The 21,448-nt window shown below is 38.7% G+C and overlaps 1 protein-coding gene across 1 annotated transcript in view; it reads left to right on the forward strand.

Moving 5' to 3' along the window:
• TTLL5 (tubulin tyrosine ligase like 5) overlaps window positions 1–21,448 on the forward strand; it is a 307,505-nt gene that overhangs the window by 116,562 nt on the left and 169,495 nt on the right. Inside the window, exons 23-28 of the mRNA XM_029239548.1 lie at window positions 2,653–2,799; window positions 3,910–4,013; window positions 5,537–5,664; window positions 8,172–8,255; window positions 8,828–9,226; window positions 15,988–16,172. Coding sequence (XP_029095381.1) covers window positions 2,653–2,799; window positions 3,910–4,013; window positions 5,537–5,664; window positions 8,172–8,255; window positions 8,828–9,226; window positions 15,988–16,172 — 1,047 coding nt within the window. The remainder of the gene's footprint in view (window positions 1–2,652; window positions 2,800–3,909; window positions 4,014–5,536; window positions 5,665–8,171; window positions 8,256–8,827; window positions 9,227–15,987; window positions 16,173–21,448) is intronic.

The following is a 21,448-nucleotide window of genomic DNA, read 5'->3' on the forward strand; positions in this document are numbered from 1 at the left end:
TCCCTCCCTCCCTCCGTCCCTCCCTCCCTCCGTCCCTCCCTCCCTCCGTCCCTCCCTCCCTTCCTTCCTTCCTTCCTTCCTCCTTCCTTCTTTTCTTTTTTTTCCTATACTAAGATAAAGAACAGTATACTTGTGGTGAAAGAATTATTCCACGTATAGCTTGCAGATTTCTCTTACTTTTCTGTGAAGTGAATCTTGGATCTGGAGCCATGTTCATCACAGTATGTGTTGAGGGCATTAATTTACTTCATTCAGAAAATGGAAATTGATTGCTCATTAGATGTCAGGCCCGTGCAAAGCCCTAGAAAGGAATAACAATTTGCAGAGTCCTTTCTCAAGCAGCTTCACATTTTATTAATTCTTTGATGTAGGCACTGTCATCTCCATTTGCAGAGGAGGAAGCAAAGACCTAGAGGAAGGGGGTAACTTGCCTGTTGTCCTGTAGCTCATATATGCTGAAACTGGAACTTAAACTCAGATGTTGCAATTGTACATTATTTGCTCTGGCACTATTTCCATGGGTCATAAGGCATTTATTTTCTGTCCTGGGGGGTCAAGTTAGCTCTTTGAAAATCAACACTTTATCACGGGCCCTCTGAGAATGTACCATCCTCCATTATAACGTTTTTTTCTTTACTAGTTGTCACTTTATAAAATTCTTAGATTACTGGAAACAAACTTGTGTAATAATTTTTACTGTATATTGGTCATTCGAACCTGCCTAAAATTTAATATACTAGCAATGTTTTTCTTTTTGGATCAGAATGACAGGGAGCTTCAAGCTCTTTGGTAAGGTCAACGCATATAGAAGAAGTCACAGCCCTTCCTTAGGCTTTTTAACCACAGGGATCTGTCACTGAAAAGAGAAGGACCATTAAGTCTGAGAAAGCTGCATCCTTTGTCCAGCTCAGTGGTGATCCTACTGTAATTTTCAGTTCTCCACATATAAGAGGCATACAATATGCTGGGCTTATTATAAAAGCATGATGGATATCCCAGAAACCAACTTGTGAATTTAAAGTAGCCAATACAACCCAGAGATTAAACCTTGTGTGTTGTAATTTTTCAACCATCAATGGAAAATGTTAGCTCTGCTCTTTCCAAGTGGAAAATTGAAACTGCCTTTTTGAGAGTCAGTTTGTCTGCTCCACTGTGAAAAAATAATGTTTTAATATAACAGCTTAAACCAGCCTATAGTAAAGACAGCAGGGTAGACCTATGAAATCCAACCCTCTGGTTATGAGACTGTTTCTTTATGTTGGAGTAAATTGTCACCAAAGGACAGTGAACCAAAATCAAATTCAAGAAGAAAAAAATAGCTCAGAAGAGAGTAACTATTGCAACTGCTGACTTGGAATTCACACAGGATTTCTATGGAGCTTTTTATAAGAATATTTAGGATCATCACTGCAGAACTTAGTATCAGTTGTGTGCATTCCTGTTTGAAAATCTATCTAAACAACAAACCCTAAGGCATTACCTGATGATTGTGGCGGTGGTCTTGTTTATGAGGAAGGTAGGTGTAGAATTGCCTTCTCTGATCCAAGTTAGGTTTAGAGCTTCTTTATCACGTAATTCACGGAAGGCACATTGACAGAAGTTCCCCAAATCCATCATCTTCAGGCAATTTTACTGTGTTTGGGGGTTGGGTGCGGGGAACTACTATCTTTAAGGCCCTTGGCCTTGCAAAAATCTCTCTTTGAAGCATTTGTGATGTTATGAATGATCTGATTGGTATCTGTTCAGATTTCAAAATCCTTTGCCCCATCTCAAGTGAGATGTATTCCTGCTACCCCTTAATGACCTTTCACTATGCCCTCTTTGCCAACCCCTAACTCTAAAAGCATCCTTATTCTTGGGGAAGAAAAAATAAATAAAAAGCTATCACCTTGCAAGCCTGGTAACAGTTCTTTCTTTCCATTAGTCACTAAACTTTTTAAATCAGTAGTTTCTGCTCTTCACCTGTATTCTTCAGTATCCATTCGTTTCTTAATCTCTACTTTCTGTCCTCTTTACTCTGCTGAAAGTGGTTGTGGTCCTTTCCTGCTCCAGCCTCTTGGAAGCTGTGACATGGGAGCCTTCCTCCCTTGGCTTGCATGACACTTTTCTCCCGTGTTTCTTTCTACATTTCTGATGTTTCTGTCATGGTTTGTTGTGGTTGTTGTTTGTTTTTTTCTGATTCTTTCTCCTCTTTCTGCTCTCTGAGTGTCAGTATTTCTGTATTCTTTCTCTCCCTTCTCACCTTTGATGACTTGATCCATGGTTTTAGTTTCCTCTACCTATTACTTTCCCTAAGTATCTTTCTCTGACCACCCTATTGGAAGTGATAGCTGCACTTTGAATTATTATAGTACTATGTATATGTGAATTGTACTTTTACAGCTGCTACTTTATTACATAGTTATTTGCACACATACTTGATTTTGATTTTCCCACTGCCAGCTTGTTAAAGGAAGAGGATATGTTTGTTTCGTTTTGTTCTTGTCTTACTGTATCCTTGTTACACCTAGTATGTTTGCTCTGGGTCTTATTTGTTGAAGTGTATAGTATACCTCTTCTTATCTCTCTATTGTGTAATCCCCTTGTAGCTTGTCTTCTGTTGCTTAAGCACAATCCCTTCTTTTTTTCCCCCAATGACTCTTTAATTTATAGGAGCTAGTGGTTCGTTTCCTCAAGCGAGCATCAAGTAACCTCCAGCACTCACTGAGGATGGTATTACCCAGTCGGAGACTGGCACTTCTGGAGCGCAGAAGAATCCTGGCCCACCACCTGGGTGACTTTATCATTGTGTACAACAAGGTAGGTGGTTCATCTGTTAGTCTTGTGCTTTGGATCGCCACGCACTGTCAGAAACAGGCTAGAAGCCTCTGTCCAGCTGAGCGGAGAGGTTCTTCTTCCCTTTTAGCATTATCACGTGCTTTGTGGGACATTATGGGGAGCAGGACATCACTCCCTAACCAGCTGGTCTGAAAAGCTACTTTTGACTACTTGTGAAGGCCCAGGGGCCGTAGTTCACTCTCATCCAAAGGCACATTCCTTTTGAGTGCTGTTGCACCTGAGATGAATCCTGGGCTATGTGAATTTGCGTTGTCATTATTGTGCCTGGAGACAGTTGGTGAATTGACTATTTGAGAGCAAATTTGAACTGTGGATTTAATACAGTGACACAGCCTTCCTTCCTGAGAGAGTTACACTTTGTTCTCTAGAGCATTTTAGATAGTGACTTCATTTTACAACCAAGCCCAGAAAACAGACTATTTAGTGAGAATAGTCTGCAAAGCACCTTTTATCCAAGGGTCTTAGAATGCTTTAGAAATGTCATTTTGGGGTGGGGGGAGCGGGGAGCATGGTCATTTTTCAGAAAGGAAAGCTGAGGTCTGGAAATTTAAATAGCTTTTGTGAAATGTGTGGGATGGTCGGTACAGTATCAACACACCAAATCCATAGCTACATAGCTACTCCAGCTCTGTTGAGAATTTTGGGACAACTTACATAAGTGAAGAATTTACTCAATTTGGATGCTGCTATAGGAGTATCTTCCAAGACCTATCTTTCCTCTTCCCTAACTGTAACAAAATACAGTGTCTCTGCTGCCATTCTATTAAACCTTCAAGTGTGACCACAGACACTACCAAGCTGTTTTTTCACTGGGCTACCTGAGTAAAAAGTAAAAACATGATCAAAATTTATATTTATTATGCAACTCTTACTTGGAAACTCTAAAATGTTTCATGAAATAATGACAGAAAATAATATATCAGATTTATAGGTGGCAAAAGTACATGGAGGAATTAAATGTCTTTACTATAAAGACAAATTAACCCAAGGGTAATGAAACCAGATGATGAAGTATGCATTTATCAGGAGTCAGTTTTATCTTGTTTTTCTGTGGGGTTGGGGACTGGATAGGAAACAGAACAAATGGCTGGAAAGAAATCGAAGAAGAAACTTGAGGAAGAAGAGGAAGATGGGGTGAATACGGAAAACTTTCAGGAGTTCATCAGACAAGCAAGGTAGAAGACATTCTTAATAAAAAGTATCTTATTCTGTCTTCCACACTGCCCCATTGATTCCCAGTAGCCCCTTGTTTCTAACATATGGATGTGAGTAAAATCACTCTTAGAAGGAGAAGAAGGGTTTCATAGGCTTGATCTCTCCATATCTCAGCCAATTATTGGCTGTTGTCATGGTTTTAGTTATCAAAACACTGCTGCTGGGCATCTGGGCTGTATTTCTAGACAGCTTCAAAGTACACACCACTCTAAGGGCTGAGGGAGCACTTCGGAAAGCTGAAGTTAGAGGTGTCTAGTGTTTACTGGATCTGAATTTAGCCCTGACCTACTGATGCAGTGGAGATGACTACATTTTGCCTACGTTGAGTGGCTTGAGGAATTGGCAGTTTCTCAGCACTGTAAGGGTTGCGCCTAATGTATATAAAAGAAAACAAGTCCTTCATGCTTAAGGTTAGCTTTTAGGGGTTGAAAAATCTCAGCATTCAGCTCTCTATCTTGATCCAATTAGCCAGGCCATTCTTTGCTACTTTGGAGACCTTGGGGTTTACTCTGAGATCCATAGGAGCAGTTTCCAAGGTTGTCATTACAGTGTATTCTGAAGATAGGATATAGGTTCTTTGTAATATTGCAGGAATATTTTGCTTATTTGAAGGCCACTTATCTGGAACATAGCCAGGCTCCAGGAAAAAAATGCAAAAGGCCGTTGAGGAGCTGCTACAGATTTTACAAAATCCATGCATAGTATGTTTACTGGAAGAATTCTATGGGCCCTCATCTGTTTCCTTACACTTTCCATTTTGTGGATGTTCGTAAAAAGTGCATATCATTTCAATATTTGAAGTGACCTAGAGACCATCTGGTTCAGCTTCCACTGTATAGGTGGTTAGGGAAATCTTCCTTGGTTACGCTGGTGAGTTTCCGTATTTATGACAAAGTGGCTTCTTTAGTGAATATACTCCAATTATCTGGAAGTGGGGTGGACAAACTGCCAAGGACCGGATCATAAATGTTTCAGACTTTGTGAGCTACATGTGGTCTTTATAGCATACTCTTCTTTAAAAATATGAAAACCGTTCTTAGCTGGGAGCCATACAAAAACAGCCTGCTGGTCAGGGTTGGCCCACTGTCTGTAGTTGGTTGACCCCTGATTTAGAACATGGCTGTCCAATAGAACTTTCTGTGTTGTAGCTACTGAGTACTTGAAATGTGGCTAGTGTAACCAAGGAAATGAATCTTTAATTTTAATTCATTTAAATCTAAGTAGTCACATATGACTAGTGGCTACTATATTGGACAGTGCAGATGTAGAATATTCACTGTGGAATGAATAAAACCTTGTCATGCTTTAAATTTTTCAGACTGCTTCACTTATATATTTTTTTACCATCTATTAATAGGGAGTTTCCAGCTTGTGCTTTTCGTTTTCCCCTTCTTCAGCTTACTCCATTTTCATAATAAAATCTGGTAGAAAGATTTTCCAGAACACCTTCCCGTTCTAACCATACTTTCTCTCCCCATTTCAGTGAGGCTGAACTGGAGGAGGTGTTGACTTTTTATACCCAAAAAAACAAGTCTGCAAGTGTCTTCCTGGGGACTCACTCAAAAAGTTCTAAAAACAGCAACAGTTTTTCTGATAGCGGGGCAAAGGGTGGTAAGTATATTGGTTAATTAATGAAAAATACGAAGAACAAGTGAAAAAATGAGATGTGCGAAGGGGAACCAAAAATAGTATGTTGCCTAAGCACTAATAGGCTCCGAGGTGGTAAAATTTTGCAGTGTGTGGGTGGGGGATGAGGAGGCCTTATATTTTTGTCCTAAAAGCGCAAGAGGCACGTGGTCTAATTTTTTTTTTCATGAAAATTAACATCAGAGAGCTGTTTTCATGACAAGCTAATAATGCCTAACATTTAGTGAGCGCTCATATTACTGTCTACTGGACATGATCTTATTTTTTTACTTCGAAAAACCATATGGAGTAGGTGCTATTATAAAACTTCTCTACAGATGAGGGAACAGAGCTGAAAGAGACAGAGTAACTTGCCCAGGGGTGCCCTGCATCATACAGTGGAACAGGAATCTGAACTTTAGTCTGCCTGACTCAAAGCTTGTGCTCTTAGTCTCTGTTCTTCTGCCTCTCCTAATGATTATTTCTCACTCTTGTTAAATTTTTTGGTTTCTTCAGCTCATCACCATTTGCATTTGGGGTAGGAGAATTCTTTGTTGTGTGGGACTATTCCATACCTGGTGGGATGTCTAATATCCATAGTCCCAAGCCCTAAATGTCACCATCTTCCTTCAGTCATTGTGATAACCCAATGTTCCCACGCATTTCAAAAATTTCTCCCTGCTGGGGAACTCCGTGATTGGGGATTTGGAATTGATGTGGACCAAACTATCTAGTTCGTGTCATATGATCAAAAAATAGCAGCAATACTCAGTTATAAACAAAGCTTGTGCATCGAGTGTAAGATTCATTTAAAATCTAGATGGAAGCATAAGACATAGATAATATACTAATTTTGTAGTATGCTAACCCCTAGATCCAAAGATGTAGATTTCTTTGCTACTCTTAAGGCTATCATAGTCTAATGTGGAAAGAGCTGGGGATATCGGTCCTTTAAAATGTAGAGTGAGTTTTCCCAAGGAAACGGTGTTACTGTTTTAATAACTGATTAGCTTCAGAGGTTAGTCTACAAAAGCCTATTTAGCTCACTGTACACTTAAAGTATTGTATTAGTAGAAATACTTCTGAGCCCAGCCCTCTTCTTTGAGCTTTCCTAACTTATCTAAGTTCTAAAGCTAGTTTGTTTATCCGTTCATTCATTCCTTCTACATATTTTTAATGAACACCTATCATGTGTCAGACATGGTGATAGTTCCTAGAGATACAGGGACCAGGACTGTCACAGTTCTTGACTTTATAATATTTATTGTCTGCTGGATGAACTTGGGTGAGTAAATACAGGAAGAAGGTTGGTAGGATCTCTGAAAAGACCCTCTAACAGTGTTGGGAAAGGGAGGCTGAGGAGTTTTTGTAATGAGGTTGGGGTAGGGAAAAGTGTGCTAGGCAGGTGAAGCCCTAGCTTGGCATTCAGGTAGTATCTTCTCCCCTGGTAGTAATGGAGAAGCCCTAACAGCACGTACTAGCAGCACCTGTTTGTGCAGATGCGTCCTCGGAAATTCTGGGGTTCGTGTGTTAAGGGCTACCTTTACATAATAATGTCTATACCTAGCAATACCAATCAAGAATAACTAGAGGGGCAGTAGGAAGGCCTCAATCAAGGGAACAACAGTATGACATTTGGTAGTATCTGGACTTGTTAAAAACATGAGCAAACAAATGTGTGACAGTATTACCTGTGCTGGTGGTGACGGACAGAAGAGAATTCATATGTCCTTATTCTTTCATTCTGAAAGATGATCTGTAAAATGGCCTGTCTTAAGTTTTTGTATGAACCTGGCCCTTGAGAAAGATTTTTGGAATATTTCTCTAAGTATATGATTAGCTCTGGCTGTTCTGTTTCAAAATTCTGTAGTAGAAAAAAACCCTAATTTATTACGGTGGAAATTTATTTTATTAGAGTGATGTTGTTATTGAATATACTGATCAATCTATCTAATAAGCAAACTCACTCAGCTTATTCAAGTAAAACCGAGGAGATTAAGTTACAGAGCTGTTGTAGTAAACAGGTATCATGCCAACAAATACTGGGGCTGTTCTTTCTATCTCTTGGCAGTTGCCTGGTCCATATATATTACGACTTCTTCGCTCCACTGTGTACCACCGACCAGTTTGGTCTCTTAGCTCCCCAAGTCTGAATTCTTGACAGAGGCATCTTACTGCCCTTACTCATTTTCTTTCCCAGGCATGTTGTAGCTTGTTGGCAGTCCATGGATGGCTGCCCTGGGTTTTGGTATCTTTTCCTGATTCAGTCAGCTGGAGCTAAGGTTGGGGCTAGTTGGGAATCATTTGGTTGGTGTCCCACTCAACAGGGCTGTGGGCATGGCCATCCTTGGAAAAGTGTGTTGAGAAATGCAATGGTTCCTAGCATTGATTACTAGTTGTGTTATATTTTGGAAACAAAATGATGTGTAGAGCAATGCTCTAGCATTTGATTAGTAACAGAGCCTAAGCTCAGTATTTATTTCTTATTTCAGATCACCCTGAAACGATGGAAGAAGTGAAAATAAAGCAGCCCAAGCAGCAACAAGCAACAGAAATTCACTCTGATAAATTATCTCGTGAGTGACTTCAAACCGACATAGATTTGCTGCTCTCTGATAAATCTCTAAATGAAAAAATGTCATCAGATATTAAATGATTTTCGGGCGTGTGACATTACTCCAAAAGGCTCCTTTTCTTTGTTTTTCCTTTTCCCTTAGAATTTCCTTTTGTCTACTGATAGCCTGTTATCCTTCCAAGGAATTTCTCACTTTCTTAATGTTTAAAATTCTGAGCACTTTTTTTTCTAGAAGGGTGAAAATCAGAGGGAGAGGAGTTAGCTGTCATTACCAGAAACTTTGTCCTGAGGCCCTAACGTTTGTAAAGCACCTGCTCTGGTTGATGGAGGTAGTCCCAACACCAGCTTTCAGAAGGGACTAAAAATAAACTGTTTCCATTGCCTCATTGTCTCAGTGGGCAGTATTCATTAGGTTCATGATGAATCTCATTAAAGTTTGTATTTTTCATTATGTCTGTTTCATGCTCAGATTATTTTGATGTTTAAAAATGTTTGCTTCATGTTTACATACAGAATTTACATTAATTTTTCCTAAAATGATCTGTTTTTGTTTGTTTGTTTTTGTTTTAATAGGATTTACCACTTCAGCAGAAAAAGAGGCTAAATTAGTCTATACCAGTTCTTCCTCTACTTCTTTCTCTGGTCCTACTGCTACTCTTCTGCAGAAAATTCCCAACACCCATTTGTCATCTGTTATTACCACCTCTGACCTCTCACCAGGGCCAGGCCACCATTCTTTATCTCAGATTCCTCCAGCTATCCCCAGCATGGCTCACCAGCCAGCAATTTTACTGAGCACGGTCCCTGGCAGTGCTTCTCCGTCCATCCATCCTGGGACACAGAACGTACTGAGCCCCGCTGGCCTGCCGCGCTGTCGATCAGGCAGTTACACCATTGGCCCCTTTTCCTCTTTCCAAGGTGCTGCGCACATCTATAGCCAGAAACTGTCTCGTCCCTCTTCAGCAAAGGCAGGTGAGTGAGAGAATGAAAGGCACTCCACAATGTCAGCTTCTCCCCAGCCCCAGTTAAAAAAGAATGCCATCTCTTCCCTTTGGCTTTTCTTTTGAAAGGTAAAGGGACACAGGGTGCATAGTTCTGATGTGACTAAGGAAGAGTCTTGCATTTGGTCCAGTGACACTCATTCACTGATAAGAAAATGAAACAACTTCTTTTAGGTGCTGGGGATAAAGAAATGAGTAAGACAAGGCTTCTATTTACTGGGAGCTTACAGCATAGTCAAGAGATAATTGTGATATTTGTCTTTTTACTGTTGAGTTGTAAGTGTTCTTTATATATCCTGGGTACAGGTCCCTTGCCAGATGCATGATTTAGAAGTATTTTCTCTCATTCTGTTGAGTATGTTTTTCCTAAGAATTTTATAGTTTAGGTCTTTTATCCATTTTGATATGATTTTTGTATATGGTGTGGCATAAAGTTCTTAACATCTCTTTTTTTGTATGTAGTTATTCAGTTGTCCCAGCACCTTTTGTTGAAAGACTGTTATTTTCCTGTTGAATTATCTTGCATTCTTGTCAAAAATCATTTAATCTTAAATGTAAGGGTTTACTTCTAGAGTCTCAATTCTATTCCACTGATCTGTATATCTGCCCTTATGCGAGTACCACATTGTCTTCATTACTATAGCATTGTAGTAAGTTTTGAAATCACCAAGGGTGATTCTTCCGTCTTTGTTCTTCTTTTTCATATTGTTTAGGCTATTCTGGATCCCTTGCATTTTCTTATGAACTTTAGGATCAGCTTGTCAATTTTTGCAAAAATAGGCAGATGGGATTTTGATAGGGATTGTGTTGAATTTGTAGATTAGCAAGTATTTTAACATTGGTCAGATTTTTAAACACCTGAGTAATATCCACGTTAAGGTGAGTTACAGTTAAGCTATGTTTTATAAATAGCCGATCTATATGTCTTAATCATTGTCTGATTTCAAATGAAATGGATATTGTAATATGGAGCTTGAATCAGAGATATGAAAGGGTCTACTTTAATAAGTCATCATATGAATATGTACGTATATATGTATTAGTGCTAATTTTGAGTGATTATTCTTATGATTTAATCTTCTAAAATCAATAATAATTATGTTCTGGCTTAAATTTTTTCTTCCATGTGAGAGAAATTCAGTAAGGTCAGTGTCTCCAGTACCTTGTTGCTGTCATCAACACTTCTTTTTTAAACCTTCCTTTTTTTCTTACCTATCACAGAGGAGGATAAGGACCAGAAGAAGCTAGTCAGTTCAAAAATATTTCCTAATTTCCGTTGTGATTTCTTTCTTGACCCATGGATTGTTTATAAGTATATTGTTTAATCTTCACATAGTTGGCATTCTCTATTTTTTGTGATTACTTTTTAGCTTATTTCCACTGTGGTCAAAGAACATATTCTGAATGGCTTAAACAGTAGTAGACAACAATATATAGATAACAATATATAGTTGACAACAATATACTTGACAACAATAATATCCTATAAGTGATTGGAGTCAAATTTTTCTGTGGTGATTGAATAGTTTGGGGATGAGATTAAGATGTTATTTTTTTATTTATTTTTTTTTTTTTTTCGGTACGCGGGCCTCTCACTGTTGTGGCCTCTCCCCCTGCGGAGCACGGGCTCCGGACGCGCAGGCCCAGCGGCCATGGCTGACGGGCACAGCTGCTCCGCGGCATGTGGGATCCTCCCGGACCGGGGCATGAACCCGTGTCCCCTGCATCGGCAGGCGGACTCCCAACCACTGCGCCACCAGGGAAGCCCAAGATGTTATTTTGAATTTAGACTTTTTCAAGATAAATATACAGTATCAAGTTTCAAAGGTCACCACTGAAAAAATTAAAATATGGAAATTTAAACATGTGGGAAGAAGAAAAATGGACTGGGTCGGGGGAAACACCCACAAACATAGAAGCACACAAGTGCGAAGCTTAGAAAATGCAAGAAATGGAAACTTGAAAGATGGTAAACCAAGTCCTAATATATCAAGAATCAAATAAATATAAATGGGCTGAACTTGTTAGAAGAGTGTCAGATTGAATTTTTTAAAAATCTAACTGTATGTTGTTTACCAGCGAAAGACATATGTAAAGATAAGGACGTAGAATGGTTGAAAGTAAAAGGATGAAGAAAGAAATACCATGTAAATACCAACCAGAATAAAGGTGGTGCTAATATATGCTAACTTAATTTAGTATATATTAGCTTACGTTAGGCTTTAAGAGAGAAAATTTTCCTAACAGATACAGAGAATAATTACATAAGACAGAAAGTTTAGTTCAGCAGAAAGATAAAACAGTTCTAAGTGCAGCTAACAAAATAACCTCCAAATAAATAAAACAAAAATTGATACAACTAATGAGGAATCTACAAATCCACTGTCTTGGTGGGAGATTTCCACATATTTCTGTCCAATACTAGTAGATACACAGATTTTGTAAATCAGCAAAGATAAAGACAATTTGAACAAGATGATAACTTTATCTATTGCTCGTTCATAATACTCTGTACCCAATAATTAAACACCTTCTCAAGCACAGATGATACGTTTATAATAAACAGTCATGTCCTACATCATAAGACAACAGATTTCAGAGTTGGTATCATACAGCCACATTCTCTGTCCGTACTGCAATTAAATTGAATGTCGACAGCAACGATACATAACAAATCCTTATATATTTAAAAATTTAAAAGAGTTCAGAGAAGAGATCATAATGGAAATAAATGTAAAACTATTAGAATTGAAAGACAGTGAAAAAACTTCATGTTCAGATGTGTGGAGAGCAATGAAAAACAGTATTTGGAGGGAAATTTACTGCCTTAAATACTTATATTTGAAAAGAAGAAAGGCTAAAAATTAATGTGCTAAATATCTACTTCAGATGGTATAAAAACAGCAATATTACAAATCTAAATAAAGGAGAAAGAGAGATAAGAGTAAAGATAAAAATCAAAGACAAGAGTAAAAATTACAGAATTCAAAAATAAGGTACAGTAGAGAAAATATCGGAACCAAAAGTTCTTTGAAGAGCCTAAGAAGGTGGACAAACCTCTGGTGAGACCGATCAGGAAAAGAGAGAAGATATGGATAAATAATGTAAGGAATGAAAAGCAGACAGAAAATACAAATGTAGCATAGGTGACAAAAATATTAGAATACTGTTAACCACTTTATTCCAATAAAATTGAAAACCTATGCAAAGTGGATAATGCCTACAAAAGTAAGTAAAATTGGTTCAAGAAGATGAAGAGGGACTTCCCTGGTGGTCCAGTGGTTAAGACTCTGCGTTCCCAATGCAGGGGGTCCGGGTTCGATCCCTGGTCAGGGAACTAGATCCCACCTGCATGCCGCAACTAAGATCCCGCATGCTGCAACTAAAAAGATCCTGCACACGGCAACGAAGACCCCGCCTGCCCCGACTAAGACCTGGCTCAGCCATATAAATAATAAATAAATAAAAATTTTTTTTAAGAAAAGAAAAAATTTATTAAAAAAATAAAAGATGAAGAAAGCCTGAATGGTCCTATAACTATTAAAACAAGTTATACAGTAGTTAAAAAATCTCACGAAGAAAACTTGAGGCCCAGATGGTTTTATAGATAAGTTTTGACAATCTTTCAAGGGAAAGATAATTCCAATCTTGAACTCTTCTAGAGCATGGAAAAAGAGACAACAGTAATAACTCTGTGTGGCTAGTTAAATCTTGATAACAAAACCAATTAAGGACAGTATTAGAGAGGGAGGTTATAGATCAGCTTCATTTATGAACACCAATGCAAAAATTCTAATCAAAATATGAGCCAGCCACATCTAGCAATATATGAGAGAGATTAGATCCCATGAACAAGCTTATCCAAGGAATACAGAAGGGGGTTAACAGAAAATCTATAAATGTCGTTTGTCACATCAGCAGATTGAAGGAGAAAAACTGTATTTATACTCTTAGTAGATGCAGAAAAAGAATTTGGTAAAATTCTGTACTCGTTCATGATAATAACTCTCAGCATACTAGGAAGAAAAGGAAACACTCTTTATTGAAAATGGGTGTCTGCCAAAATCTCACAAGAGATATCAGTGTAAATGGGGAAATGTCGAAAGCATTCCTTCTAAGGTTAAGAGCAAGAAGAGGATGCCCACTGACATTTCTTCTATCCAGTGTTTTACTGGAGGTCAAGAGCCAGTATAATAAAACAAGAAAAAGAAATTAAAAGCATAAGGATCAAAAGGGAGGAAATAAAATTTATTTATTTGCAGATAATACATTATCTACATAGAAAACTGAAAATAAGCTACAGATACACTTGTGGCATTAAGTGCATTCACATTGTTGTACAACCACATCACCAAGAGAACAACATGCATAAAAATGATAAGCTATCTAGGGATAAATTTAGGAAAGACTTTTATAAGGAAATTTTATAAGACTTTGTTTAGAGACAGAGAAAACCTAAATAAATTAGTAAATAGGATGTACATGGATAGGAAGACTTAATATCATAAATGTTTCAGTTCTCATCAAATTGATCTCTGGATTCAATACAGGTTCCAACCAAAATCTCAAGTTTTGTTGTTGTACTTGACAAGCCAATTCTAAAATGATAATGGATAGGCAAAAGACCAAGGATGGTGAGAACTCACTGAAGAAGAGAAAAGGGTGGAGGAGTATCTTATTAAGAATATAAAGATATGATCATTAAGAAAATATAGTATCTGAAAAGGTACAAAGTGACCAGCGGAGCAGAATAGAAAGTTGGAAGCAATCATACAGATATAGATGGAAGTTTGATATATGACAGATGGCATTGCAGATCGTGGAAAAGGATGCATTTCTCAATAAATGGTGCTGGGATAATTGGTTATCCATACAGGAAGAAAAGTGAAATTAGATCTCTGCCTCATACTATCCATATAATCAATTTCAGGTGCAAAACTTTAAACTTCTAGAATAGAATAAGGGAGACCATCTTTAACACCTTATTGTAGGAAACAAAAGTAAAAACATAAGCAAGATTCCTTCAGTAAGAAAAAGACAACCCAATAGTGGTATCAGAAAAGAGGTAACATGTGCTCAACATCATTATTAATCAGATGAATATAAATGAAGAATGCAGTGAGATTTTACACCCTCTTAAAAGAGGCAAGAATTAAGATACTTGACAGTACTAAGTGTTGGAGGGGATGTGGGTCAGCAGGAGCACTTATATTTTGTGGCAATGTATCACATACATTTGAAAATTCACATAAATTTGAAAATTGTTGTTATCACATACCTTTGAAAATTCGCATAAATTTGAAAATTGTTTTTATCACATAAATTGGAAAATTCACATAAATTTGAAAATTCACATAAATTTGAAAATTGTTGTTATCACATGCATTTGAAAATTCACACACTCTGTGACTCAACTCCTAGCCGTATACACAAGAGAAGTTCTTCCACATGTGCACCAGGACATGTATGCAAGAGTGTTCACAACTGCACTGTTTATAACAGCGATCAGCTTGAAATAGCCAAAATAGCCATTAATGAGGGAATAGAAAAATAAGTTGTAATGTATTTCCAAAATGGAATACCAAGCAGCAGGTAAAGTTAATCAATTTCAGCTATACTTAGAAAGGATAAATCTCAGAAGTATCGTATTGAGTAACAAAAGCAAGTCCCAGGAAATTACTACAGTAGATACCATTTTTATAGAGCTCAAAAACAAACAAAATTAACTGTATTTTGTTTAAGTATGCATACACAAACACACACAGAAACAAAGAATAAAACTATATTTTAAAAAATGGAAGGGGATGAATGATAAGGGAAGGTTAAGGATGAGGAGGAACACATGGGTTGATAATGTGACTCTTGAGTTGGGTAGTCAGTTCATTATAATATGTTTTATAACTTCTACATCAATTGTAAATAGTATTTGGTATGTGTCAAATAACATAATAAACATGAAAAAATATAGATTTTTTTAAAAGTAGTGTCACCAAATTGTATATACAGAATGATTGTGGTTATATAAGCATTAATAAGACAGAAAGGAAACACATTAAAGTGTTTCCACTTTTCTGGGTTTTTAATATTTTTTCAATGGATTGTGTGACTTTTATCATAGAAAAAATATTAACCTTGATTTTATATTAAGTAATTTCATTGTGCCAGAATTTCAGTGCTCGGAAATAATAGAATTCTGTGATATTATAGTTGAAAGAGGAAAATTGAAGTCTGAAAGAAAAATCAATTGAAATTTTATAATATAGGATTATTGCTGTTTTTCCAAATATACTGTTTTGCTTTTGTCCTTCTTTCCTTTTTGAGCTCTGTAAGGAGGACTGTGGGTGATTTGACAGCATGTGCCGTAAACTACTGACAAGTACAGTCACATAACAAGGAAAACAAGAACTATAATGAGTTTCAAGGCTACACATTTTTTATTCATTGATTCTAGGATCAATTATTCCCCACTACATGTGATGAAAATTCTTCTTTTGTGAAGGATTCATAGTATGCAAAAACACAGTAATAAATGCATGTAACAATCTGGTGGTAGGAAGAGTTTCTAGAGTATGGTAAGGATTTAGTTTTACTTTTGTGAGCATCTGAGGATAGTTTACTGCTCCTTATGTTGTCAGAGATCCTAGGGGTCTGTTGGCTGAGATTTTGCTGGCATCATCCTAAGTTTTTCAGGGCTTTTTTCCTAAGTGGATGAAAACTTTTCTTTTTTAGCAGGTTCATGCCATCCAAACAAGCAGCATTCAGGAGTAGCCAAAACACAGAAGGAGGGAGAAGATGGTTCCTGTTACAGCAGACGGTACAACCCAAGTACGGTTACGGCTGAACTTCAGCGGCTAGCTGAGAAGCAGGCAGCAAGGCAGTATTCTCCATCCACTCACGTCAGTCTCCTCACCCAGCAGGTATGGATAGTTTGGGGTGTCAGAGAGTTCTTTGGATCGCTGGATAGGGTTAACTACAGAGTACTCTGTCCTTCCCTGTCTTTACTAATGCCCATATGCTGTTGCCTGTTGAATGAATATTAGTTGGTTTCAAGCTAAAGAATAAAAGCATTCCTTCAGCTTTAAAGAAAGGGTTTCTGTCACAGGTATTGCAAACTTAAGTGTGCTGCTAGCTATGATGTACTTACTTCATGGATAAATAGACTTGAATGTTCAGCTGTAAATGCACTTTTAAAGGATCTTTAAAAATAACTTATTTCTCTGGTAAAATTTTCCAGTGAGTTCTAGCCTTATAAATCTTTTTACCAGAATGCCATAACATTACCTTTTACTTTTTTTTTTTTTTAACTTTACTGCCTTTCATCTCATGATGTCAGGATCTTTTCTGGGCACTGATTAATGAATTTCAATACACCCTCATCCAACACATATCATCCTCACATTTTACAGATGGGGGAAACTGGGGCTGAAATGAGTGATGTAGTCAAGGTCATCCGGCAAGCTTGATGGATACCAGGATTTTGACTTTGTTGTATATATACTGACAAGCTTACAACACAGTGAAGTTAGATGAAAGCTTTTAAGAACTTTGGGATTCTTTTTGCCCTTCTTGATGATTATCCCCATGGTATTTAACTGGAAATAGAAGCCATGTTTTTTTCCCTTTCCTTAATGCAAGCGGCATCAAAGTCCTCCAAAGGAATTATTCTGATTTAACTCCACAGTTATATTTTGCTATATCTTTGTGGTGTCATGTCCCTTAACTGGTGGCAACTCTCTAGTGATAATTGAGTCTAGGAAAAAGTGAAGCTGTAGATTACTTCAAGTGCATGTTAAAAGTAGGCAACATACTGCTCCCTGGTGGTGCCCTACTTTTCTGTGTAAAATTCTGGACCACAATTCAAAGTAAGCCTTAGCTTTACTTCAAAGTGCCTCATCCCAGAGTGTGAGGTTGTAATTAATGTTCTTTTTCAAATCCCTGATAGTTTGAAGGGAGTAGATAAGGAAGCCTAATGTGAACTAGGAAGTGAAGAATCTTATACGGCAGTGTTGAGACTTGAAGGGAGTTAATAGTTAGATTTTAGTGACAGAATGATGGGAAAAGGAAATGGAATATCATGGCCATGGTAGAATGGGAAGGAATTGTGAAATGTGAAGTGGCTGTCAGGAAGGTAGAGGGCCAGTGATCTGCTACACTTTTTTCAGTGGGTCACTGACTAGAGTATATGTTCCAATTTTTAACGAGCAGCTAGAAGCACCAAGACATTAAGAAATTTTCTTTGCAATTATAGTAAAAAACATAGCCCATATTAGTGTTTACATATTTTCACCTCCTATCATTTGGTAGACAGCAAAGCTTGCCTAAATGAAAGGATCCTGATCCTTTGGGAATCCAAGGTGATTGTATCCTTATTGGAAAGTCGTTCCCCTTCAGTCTGTCTCATCTAAGAAGAATTTCAGTGCCAGTGAATTAAAATTCCATCAGACTTCTCTTCATAGAGATCTGAACTCACCATTAGATGTCAGTCTTAACTTTTAGAGCCTTGGTAATAAATAGGGTGGTTAATCCTTGGTGCAATACTGAGGGAGGGACTGTAGTATGTAATAAGCAGGGTGCAGTAGTGGGAAAAGGGCTGGATTAGCCGTATAAAGACCTGCTTTCTTCTACCACTTACTAGCTGTGTGATCTTGGGCAATTCACTCAACTTCCGTTAACCTCAGGGTCTCTATTTGTTGATGAGGAAAATACAACAGGGTCATGAGGATAGTATGCAGAAACCTTTCTGTAAAGTCTGAATGCCATATATTGATACTTGGAAAAGATTGCTATTTCAACCGTAAAAGGCTTTTAATAATAAATGGTTTCTAATTTGATTTGAAATCAGTTTTTGGATAAAATATTGTGTTACCAAAATGAATGTTGTTATTGAAAAGCTCAAGTATGTGTTATTTGTGTTATTTCCCCTTGGAGAAAGTAGTTCCTTAATTTGGATTTTGGGAAATTCTTCTATTGTTCTTTTTCTGGTAAATAATAACACGTTATAATGGCTTAATAAGGGCCCTGGGACATCTGTTTACTGGCCATTTCCTTTTACTCATAGCTGTGTTTGAAAGAAAGTGCCTTGGTTCCTTACTCACTGAGGCAAGTGATAAGGTGTCTGTAGTCCTGGTGAGAGGCAGGCATCCAGACAGAACGTGCTGAAAGCTCTGCTCTCCTCTCTGGACTTGGAGTGTGAAACCTTCAAGTCAGCTCCACCAGAAATAACTCTGTGTCCAGTAGTCACTTGAAATGTTTTTTATTTCCTCTTACCTGTGATTATTTCCTTATTTTCAATTCCTATTTTGCGTTTTCTTTTTTTTCACATATCCAATAGGGTTAATGAAGATTTTCTTTCCCCCTTCCCTTTTCTTGATAGGATATATTTATTCATTCTGTTGTTTTATTGTTTGTTAATTGGTTCTCTTCTTGTTTTATCTTTGCTAACTTCCTTCCTTCTGTTTTCCCTAGCTTTATTTTGTTATTTCCTTCCAATTTCTTGAGTTGGGTACCTCATTTATTTTCACTCATGTCTTGTTTTTTATTATATTTAAAGCTATGGATTTTCCTCTGAGTATTGCTTTCATTATATGCCATAAACCCTGATATATCTTTACATTGCTTTTCTGGGCAAGGCGTTAAGAGACCTTCCACTAAGTAAGGTATGCTGATTTTAAGTTATTTGTGCTATTTTGGAAGATGAGTATAAAAACCCTGAAATTTGGGACTTCCCTGTTGACCCAGCAGTTGGGACTCTGTGCTTCCACCACAGGGGGCGTGGGTTTGATCCTTGGTCGCAGGGAACTAAGATCCCGCATGCTGCACAGCGTGGCCAAAAAAAATGAAATTTGAGGGAATTTCTGAAAAATCACTTTATTTTGTCTATGATTTCAACTACTTGCTCATGAAAGCTTTTAGTGGCATTCTCCGTAGAACTTTTTATTCAAATATATTCTTTGAATTTGTTCATTCAAAAACATTTTATTACGCTCTTGAGAGTGTTCCAGGCCTTGGTACTAAGCCACGGGGATGATATAAGACATAGACCTCTGGGGCTTCCCTGATGGCACAGTGGTTGAGAGTCTGCCTGCCAGTGCAGGGGACACGGGTTCGAGCCCTGGTCTGGGAAGATCCCACATGCCGCGGAGCAACTGGGCCCGTGAGCCACAATTACTGAGCCTGCGCGTCTGGAGCCTGTGCTCCGCAACAAGAGAGGCCGCGACAGTGAGAGGCCCGCGTACCGCGGTGAAGAGTGGCCCCCGCTTGCCACGACTAGAAAAAGCCATCACACAGAAACGAAGACCCAACACAGCCATAAATTAATTAATTAATTAAAAAAAAAAAGACATAGACCTCAGCGTGAAATAACTCACGATCTGGTAAGGGTGACAGCCACATAAACATATGATAGTACTAGCATGGCATCTGCAGAGATGTTTCTAGGGAATAACAAAACCACCAAAGGGTATCTAACCCAGCCTGTGGGTGGGAGTGGGAAGGCCAAAGCAGCCTTCTTGAAAGAGATTACACCTACACTGAATCTTAAGGGTAGGCTGGTGGGTGGCAGAAGAAGGGTAGGGCAGGCTCCAAAATAAGCTAGCATGTGTGTATCTGGGGAAACAGAAAGCTGGTGGTTAGTGGTGTTGGAGGATAGGGAGCAGCTGGGATGGAAGCTGGAGGAGAAGACAAGGGCTGATTCAAGGAGAGCTTTGAATGCCCTGTGAAGGAACTCTGCTCTTTATCTCATAGATGACCTGGAGCCACAGAGACAAATGGGCCTTGCCTTTTAGCTGCATCACTTAGGTAGCTGGGAGGAGGATGGATTGCAGGATGAAGCAATGCCATCCCCTTTTCCTCCCTGCTCACTGTTGAAGATGCTGAGGAACAGTGAATTCGCCAGAAGAAAAGAAGCAAAGTACTCTGACAACCCCAAAATTTGATAATAAAGCTTGAAGTTCCCTGAATTTCCATTAGAGGCTAGATTCTTATGAATTTGTATGGCTAAAAACAGAACCTCATTTATCTTGCAATTACTTTTACTCTTTCTGCTATGATTTAACTTTACTTATAGACTAGAACATATGAGAATATTGAAATTTCCCTGCCACACGAAGTGGCCACCGTGGCCACTTTGGAAGTGTTTGCATATGCTGGAAATACAGAGACACGTGTTCTTAACGTATGATTATTCAACAAATACCTAACAAATCTGAGCAGAGAGCAGGTCAAATTTAGTTCTTTCCCTTGGCACGTGAGAAGCTGGTTATCTCTGGGGACTGGAATCCTTTGGAAATCATACATCCCTGAAAGCAGGGTTTTCTAGAAGCGTCGTTCTCTTGTGGGGGAGAGTGCTATGGTAGCTGAGGTGGGCTGGCGTAGAGCTTGAGTGTGAGGTCTCTCTATGTCTGCCTCATCCAGTGCCGGGAGAGGTGGGCTGGCGTAGAGCTTGAGTGTGAGGTCTCTCTATGTCTGCCTCATCCAGTGCTTTACAACTGTAGCCCTCTGCACGCACAGAAGTAGCCCTTTGTGGTCACTGCTGTCAGCGAACAGGAGAATGTGGCGAGGTAACCCAGCTCTGCGGTGAGGAGAGGGAGAGGAGAGGGAGCCCTGGCCTGTCTGTGCGGGCCAGTGTGAGATTGCAGGACCCAGCTATCATTAGGAGCAGCGCCAGCTCTTCCAGCCTGGGAGTTTAATCAAAGGAATAACAGCAGACCACCCAGGCGAGGGCTCCGATGCTTGCGCATGTGCTGTGTCAGGCTCTGTTCCCAGGCCAGCCGGTGCCCGGGATGTGGCCAGGCCTCCTGGAAATGTGCTGACAGATACATAGGAGGGAGGAGATGCTTTTTGCTTCTCACATTTTTCATTTAGAGGGCGAGTAGGAGAGAAAACCGTTCAATTTCTTTCCACTTTTGCTCCTTACCCTGATACTTTTCTGCCTAGTCCTAGAGGAGGGCATATGTTGAGGCAGAGAATGTTTGCTTACACTGCTTACTCATTCACTCGCACTCATTCCTATACAAAGGAATTCTTGTATCATTTCTTCTGCTTCAGCGGTTACCATTGTGATCATGCTCATTTCATCAGGGTCCACAGTGGACCTGAGTCAATCTCAGTTTCAGAAATATCAATTTGAAGTTGAAACTGGCAGAGAGGAAGCTAAGTTTTCTGAAATGGTTACAGTTCTCTAGGATTGGAGCCA

The sequence above is a fragment of the Monodon monoceros genome, unplaced genomic scaffold (genome assembly GCF_005190385.1).
Source record: "Monodon monoceros isolate NGI ecotype Baffin Bay Population unplaced genomic scaffold, NGI_Narwhal_1 Super_Scaffold_21, whole genome shotgun sequence".
Classification (NCBI taxonomy): domain Eukaryota; kingdom Metazoa; phylum Chordata; class Mammalia; order Artiodactyla; family Monodontidae; genus Monodon; species Monodon monoceros.